Here is a 7,641-nt window from a genome sequence, read left to right on the forward strand (position 1 = left end):
TTTGCTAATATAAGTAACTGTAAATGCATAGTAATGAATTCAGTATCCATATATCCTTTATGCTATTTTCTGCATGTAATTTCTTCCTGACAGTAACTTAGAAAAAATATTATTTGTTTTTACTTATGGTTGGGTTCCAGTTTTTAGTCTCTATGCACTCTCTGAGTAAAGAGCTGTTTCAATGTTAGCCAGTAATTCAGCTGAGTGAAGGTAGATCAGGAGTCTGGCCTACACTCAGCCGGTACTGTCTTTATATGCAGTTTAGGTGTCTTGCTTTGGGCTGCATTTAGTTTGGCCCCTTGAATGAATAATGCACGTGTTTTAAAGGTGTCCCACGGAGTAGAGTAATGGAGCACATTTGGTGCACCTGTGGAGTGTAGGTCTCTGTGTATTTTACTTTGGTTCTTGTGTCCTCCGTGGACTGAATGAGTGCACAGTGAGTGGGAATGACTGGAAAATTTACTTTCAAATACATTATGGATCTCAACCAGACTGGTCGAGTATACACAGCCCATCAGTTGTGCAAGTATTCCTGGTTGTTTCAGTGGGAATGACTCATATGAGTATGGGTTACTTAGTGTAATAGCTGCATGACCTGACTCTTTTTCTCTCTCTCTTTTTTTTTTCCCAAGAATTCCAAACAAGGCATATTGCTATACTTTACCCTTAATTATACTTCATTATAAATTAAATCAATAAACAAGCATGACATCAGTAAAGGTATTAATGAACTAATGGCTTCTCTTCTGACAAGTAAGTCTTCAATTTGCACAGTACAGATGTGAAGTGACACCATCTTTAGGTATTTGGGCTGTGCAGCGGTGTAAACTGTACACAGGCTTTCCCCTTTCAGCCAATTCACCTTGGCTTGGTAGTGTGACAGGGAAACAGTGAATCCTAATTCACTTGCTTTTGCACCAAAGGCTAGGGGAATCCTGCAAATGAGGCAGCTATTTAAATGTTAATAGAGCCACCCCGAGAATCTCAGATGAGTGAACCCTATTAGACCTCAATTAGCTGGCCTTTAGGAAGTCATATGGGCCCAATACCTGAAACCTGAAGCGGTGAGACTCAGGAGCAGAAGCAACTTGGGTATATACTGCAAATTTGGAAAGAGCTGCCAGCTAGAATGTTGTTTTCTTTCCCACACTTTCATTTGTTCTTTCTGATGGGCAGGGTGGCATCTGGAAAGAAAAACAGTTTAGCTTTTCCCTAAACAATAGTCTTTCTTCCAGGACTCTCTGCCTGGTGCTGTTCTTACTGAAGGTAATAACATAATTAACCATTAAATTAAAAGGGATCAAGAGGAGGCTCTCATCCCCTATGGCAATGTACAGCAAAGTGAAGCTTCTTATGCTAACACTTAACCTCCCAATTTCAATTGCCACTTGGGGATCCTGGAGCAGATCTTCCCTGTTTAAGGAAGGGAGCAGGCTCTGCATTTTTTAGATGTACAAAGAGCAATGATTGCTTTCTTACTTGTTTGTTTTTATTACTCTTAAGTGCCTATTCTCATATCTTTCTTCAGTTTTACAATATTAGAGTCTACAGTATGAAACTCCACACCTCTTGAGAGAAAGAGCTTTCGTTCTCCCTCACAATAATTACAGTAAAAAGGACAATACACTTAAATGAAGTTGGGGATTGGGCTTTTCTAGTATTTCCAACTGACTTGCAACCAAAGCATCAAGTCTGGGATTTTTAAGGTTCTGGCTTTGCTGCATTTACCTTTGATTTCACTAGTGATTGACATGTTTTCCTCCAAAGTGGTAGGATTGCCAGTTTAGTAAGTAGAACCATCACAGTTTCAACTGTAATTTCCACTTCCCTGGGTCTTTAATTTAGCTTCCTTCATTTTGTACACATACATCACTTCAGAAGAGGTGTTTGAGCTGTCCTGGTTTTGTAGGTGTAATCGTAAGAGCTCTAACTTGGGAGATGCTAACATCAGGTTTCAGCATCTATAGCAGAATCACAAGTACCTACCAAGGAGAGTAAGCTGTTATGAGCTGGGAGCATCCACACCTTTGCCACTGGTTTTGTGACCTGTATCAAGAGCAAGATTATGTCTTTAATGTAACTAGTAAAAGATTATCCCAGCGTCCACAGTTGTGTGCTGTCATACAAATCTGAACCACATACTGCTTTCCTGTATATTGACTTTTCAGAGGCGACATGCTCCTCTCTCTATATATATTTATAATATATAAAAATAGGACTTCATCTTGCCTACTCAAAGATTTAATCTGTATCATTTGGCTTTTCCCTCCCTGGACTGGCCAGACTGCATAGGTCCAAGCTCCAGGCACTGCAGTACTATAGCAGAAAGCGGGCTGGCGCTGCATGCAGCCCGTGCAGCAAAGTTTCTGCTCCTTATAGGGTCAAAATTGTTTGTGCCCTCATTGTGTTTGTGTGTATATTGCTGTGTTTTAAAGCTTATCCAAAGGATGAGCTAAATACAGGGGGCCATGACACAGTTTGATTTCTCTCTTAAGAAGCTCAATTCAGACCAAAAAAAAAAAAACTGAGAGAACTGTGCGAGGTTTAAAAGTAGAGCTTTCTTGATTGTATCCTAAATTTTAGTTTATCTGCAAAATTGCACTAAAGAAAAGCAAACTGTGCATTTATAACCAAAACCAGAGGGAAGCATAACAAAAAAAAATATTTTTTTTTGGAACTGAGTTGCAAAGTCAGTTTTGCTCTTAAAGGAGATTGAGAAAACTTCAGTTTTCCTGGAAGTAAAAGACAGGCCTATCTCCTGAAATGCAGCTCATGCCAATGATTGCAACTCTTAGGGGAACTTCTTAGGTGGGAGGAAAGACCTTGAATTCAAGTGTCCAATGGACACAGGGTTTCTCTCAAGGCTGAGAGAGCTCCTATGCCCACTGAGAGGATTTGAGAATATTCAGTTTCAATGGGATGACTGTTTCAGGGATTGAGTTTAAAATTATGTGAGTTTCACCTTCCAAATTTGGTTCTAAATAAGTGCTTTGAAGTCAAATATTGTGGATTATTTGTCTTTAGAAACCAACCAGATTTACTAATTCCAAAACCTGATATAGATAAGAAGGTAGTTTGAGAGATGAGCCATAACATCATAAGTGATCATTGCAGGTCACTTAATACGTGAAAGTAATTGCTTATTTCTTAAATATAAACATCATCATAAATCAGATCTCATTAATTTGATGATGACAGATGTTTTCCTTTATTGTGGATTTGTGTTTCAAAATTCTCAATTTACAGCCAAATTATTAATCTAGCATTAGCATTCTGAAGATGATAGTAAAAAGTTAGTGGAATTTAAATCTAGTTGAGGTAGATTCCCCAACTCACTCAAGCATATGCTGTTATGTTTTTCTTTTTAAAAATACCATTTATCAAAACTTCACCAGTGTGTTGGCTGTAAACTGGCCAGAATATTTAGCTATACCCTGAGGAGGAGTAGATAGAGCCTAGACAATAAATTGTTTTGAAAGAATCCTGCAGGGTTTGGTCTGCAGAGCTCATTTGCTTCCTTGCAGTCTGCTGTTTGTCATTAATTAATGTATTTGCAACTTCTGAGGATGTCATTGCTGCAAGGGTAACTTCTGTTACTGTGCTCACTCTTCCTTTCCACCCATTATATAGCTCAAGTGTGATCCAGCCCACCAGGCAGTAACCCTTGAGTTTCTCCATCTGCACAAATACCCTACTCCTGCAGCTGTCCCAGGGAGATTGCGGGGCAGGATGCCTCTGTAGCAGAACTCTGAATATATTGAGAGTGTATAGTGATGTAGTGGAATTGCAAGAAAACCTGACTGTCCTTTCTGAGCATCTAGGGAGAACTGTGTAGAGCCCTGAGAGGGCTATACTGGTGGAGCAAAGCCACACTGCTGAGCCCAGAGTGGTCACTTTGGAAATAAAAAGCCTTGTTCTTACTTTAAATCTGATTTATGCTGGCTCAACTAACTCAAGTTAAAACGTTGCTGTCTAAATACTGGAGGCTTTTTTATGTGGATGGGATTTGGTAATAACACCGTAGTCCTAACATAAATGTGCTAATGAGGCTGTAGAAGTTCAACATGTCTTCCTTTAGTCAGAACTGTGCTAGAAGACAAGATTTGTCTCGCATTTGTTACTAAAGCACAGTGGAGCAAGATGAATACAGGGAGAAACACGACCATCCATCCAGATAGGCCACGGGAAGGGGGAATGGTTGAGAGGGCTGACAGGGGAATGTAGGCAGACATGTTCATGGAGGGACTGGACAGGGATGGTCCAGCCTATGGTGGAATTTGGCAAGGGAGCTAACTCCATAGCAGTATCTTCTCCACCCAATACAAGTGTGAAATACTCTCCAGCCATCCTTGGTATTTCAAGTGTCAGTTACAAGTGAGGTGGAGTGCAGCTAGCTCCAGTGCAAGTTCTCCTTGAAACTTTTTTAATTTGCATTTTCAATAGAAAATTTGGTCTTTGTAATATCATATGCAATTTTAAAGAAAACAATTGAAAAAGCAACAGCTCATTTTAAACATTCTCCTCCTGGCTCTTTATATTTTTTTTCCCAATTTTGTTCAAAGTTGGCAGTCATAGTGTTCTTCTCACACAGTAGTTCAATGGCTTGTACCACTGATCTTGGGAGACCTTTGTAAGAGTTTTAGCTCTGGTGCTTCAGTCATGCACAGATTAAACAAACGGGAATGATAGAGCTTATCCTGTTCAGCCGTAAATCTTTAAATCTGACTTTAGAGAGCATGTGCCACTCATGCTATAATGTGGAATTGGGACAGTTCATGATGCCCAGAAAAGGATGGCCAGGTTATTCCCACGGCCACAGGTTTTAATTTGTCCCTGTGGTCCTGTTATTGAAATGTGTGTGCACACAACAGAAACCCACTTTCTCCTACATCCAACCCATCTGTCATTAAGCATGTGCACGGTGCTAGACTCAGATGGGACAGTTTTTTCATATGGAGCTGTTCGGTATTTGACATAAAGATTCACTAAAGTTTTTAAGGGACAACTTCATTTTTAGGAAGTGCTGGTTGTTAAAAAGGCACATCACACAGAGACGTTGAGGTACTTGGTTAAGGAAGTTTGCTGTAGTCTAAATAAAGGAAGGGATCAGCTCAGATAGTGGCAAAGTGTTATGTGCTTTTTATTTTAATTAGGGATTGTAAAATGAAGGTGTTACCAGTTTCAGGAGAGAGATAAGCATCTGGTCTGTTTTTAATTATTAAAGTGATTGTAAGAAATATAACAAGTGTTCATTAATTTAGTTCAGCATAATTAGTCAATGTTGAGCTAAAACTTCTGTTCCTATAACTTCTGGAGCTGCATGTTGCAATCTCTGTCACTTCGTTTATATGGTCTCCTAGTGAGCATGTTTCCTATTTTGCTCCCATGGGTGAGATTTAGAGGTATGATGGAGCACTGTTTTGACTTCTCACAGGATGAGCTGGATGAACTTCGGGCTGAAATGGAAGAAATGCGTGACAGCTATTTAGAGGAAGATGTTTACCAGCTGCAGGAGCTCCGCCGAGAGCTGGACCGGGCAAACAAGAATTGCCGCATTCTGCAATATCGTCTCAGGAAAGCGGAACAGAAAAGCTTGAAAGTTGCACAAACAGGCCATGTGGACGGAGAGCTCATTAGGAGCCTGGAACAAGATTTAAAGGTGGGTGAGAGATTCATATTCACAGTGAAAGAGAGCAGAGTGGGATTTGGCTTCCTGCAATAGGAGGAAGGGTGACACATGAAACAGGTGGTAGTTCTCCAAATGTCAGGACCAATTGCCTTCTCCTGCAGTGGAGAACAAACATGCAGCTTATCATCATAGAAAGATGTGTTAGTGAGTAAAAAACCCATGTGCTTAGATTCAAAAGGAAAGAAAGGCGGTCAAGTTACATTTATGTATTTGAAAGATTTGAAGGTTCTTGTTTTACTGGTTTTATTGAAAGCTTTAGCTTTGTAAAACTGTATAAACAAAACCTGATATACTTTTCTCAATTCATGCCATCTCCTTCCTTTTCACTTCTTGCTTATGGCAACTAACTGGAAAAAAGCCCAACCTAGTCAAAGTTGCATTTCTCAGTGCCTAATGAGTTACTTGAAAGAGGAACAGACTATTATAATATTTTAGCGAAGTAGACAAAGAATCAAAATGCTATTCCCGTAAAAACACAAATTCCTGCAAAAATTATGTTTATACTGAAACAGTTTCTATATTTTTCAAAAATGTTTTTGCGAAGGCTAAACTTTTTATAGGTACGATGCTTATCTAGCTTTACTTACCTTTCTTAATATTGCTGTTTTGAAAGCAACACCAGAGAGCGACTGCTTACCACTAGAATTATTAAGCATTTTGTACTTAAAAATGCAAAATACAAACTGTTCTGAAATTTGAACTGTTGGTCCTCAGCAATGGAAATGAGAGTGACATATCAATTCATCAAATTTTTCAAAATGTCAGATCTAATTTTCTCTTTCATAATAGAAAAAAATTATAAACTTATCATTATAGAAATGACGCATTACTCAGTAACCACCTTGTACATAGTTTCAAGTGAAAGAGATAGTGAGATTTTTTGTTTGCTTTGTTTTTGCCAACTTGTTGTAATTCAGTAATTCATCATTTTGCATGATGAATCACCTTGCCAAATGTTTTTGGAGTAAATATTCATTCTTGTTAGGCTGGACTCAGATAACCTAAGCTACCATATATTTCTGCACTTTCATGTCACTCTTACCTAGTTGTGATTGCTGCTAGAGCAGCAAATTTGGGTGGATGGGACTGCTGCATGGATGTGGCTTTGATTGATGACCTGTCAACTTTACAGCACAATTCCTCATCTTTTATTTTATCAATGCGATATACTGGGACTTTGATGTGCAAGTTTGGTGTCTGCTTGTTTCCTCCTGCAATTCATGACATTGCCTTAGCATAATGTGGAGAGGGAACTGGAGACGAGTAATCAAATATATTTTCATCTTGAATTTCTTTATTAGAAATGAATATTCATTTTGGTACTTGGAAGGCTTGGAGTCTTTCATCATCAGGCTCATAATTGAATTAAAAATCTCTTGGCTGCCTGGGGCTGTAATATGCTTCTTGCTGTAGGAGACATACTGTAGCTGTTGGTCCTCATGGATCCTCTTCATGCATTTGTGCTATTCCGACCAGGTAGCCAAAGATGTTTCTGTCAGACTGCACCATGAGCTGGAGAGCGTGGAGGAGAAACGTGTTAAAGCAGAAGATGAAAATGAAGTCCTCCGACAGCAAATCATTGAGGTGGAAGTGTCCAAGCAGACACTGCAAAATGAGCTGGACAAGTTAAAAGAGGTAAGCAATAGTCAGGAAAGCCACGCAGAGCGGTGTTGCTGTGTTAGATGGGAACTTTGACTGACACACACATGTCTTAGGCTAATTCTTACATGAAATCCTTGCTGATATTGCTTATACGGTTGCCCAGAAAGTCTCCTTGGTTATATGTCCCAAATGTGTTAGTGATTTAGAAGCAATAGGAGTGGTGCTGGGGCTTTTATTTGGGGCTTCTTAAAGGGCTTCTGTCTCATTTTAAACTGGCTTCTCAAAGCCTCTCTTCCTACTGGAGCAAAACTGTCTTTGATTTGACTTCAGCTAGCTCTGACTCTCCTTTA

At 39.4% G+C, this 7,641-nt stretch overlaps 1 protein-coding gene across 1 annotated transcript; it reads left to right on the plus strand.

Moving 5' to 3' along the window:
* Positions 1 to 5,407: 5,407 nt before the first annotated feature.
* On the plus strand, positions 5,408 to 7,324 carry LOC104540830 (microtubule cross-linking factor 1-like; the record flags this gene model as incomplete). Its single annotated transcript, XM_010184731.1, has 2 exons — positions 5,408 to 5,659; positions 7,166 to 7,324. Coding segments are annotated over exons 1-2 (411 nt in total), but the record flags the coding sequence as incomplete, so codon positions are not given.
* Positions 7,325 to 7,641: the final 317 nt, after the last annotated feature.

The sequence above is a fragment of the Mesitornis unicolor genome, unplaced genomic scaffold (assembly GCF_000695765.1).
Source record: "Mesitornis unicolor isolate BGI_N332 unplaced genomic scaffold, ASM69576v1 scaffold20195, whole genome shotgun sequence".
Taxonomy (NCBI): domain Eukaryota; kingdom Metazoa; phylum Chordata; class Aves; order Mesitornithiformes; family Mesitornithidae; genus Mesitornis; species Mesitornis unicolor.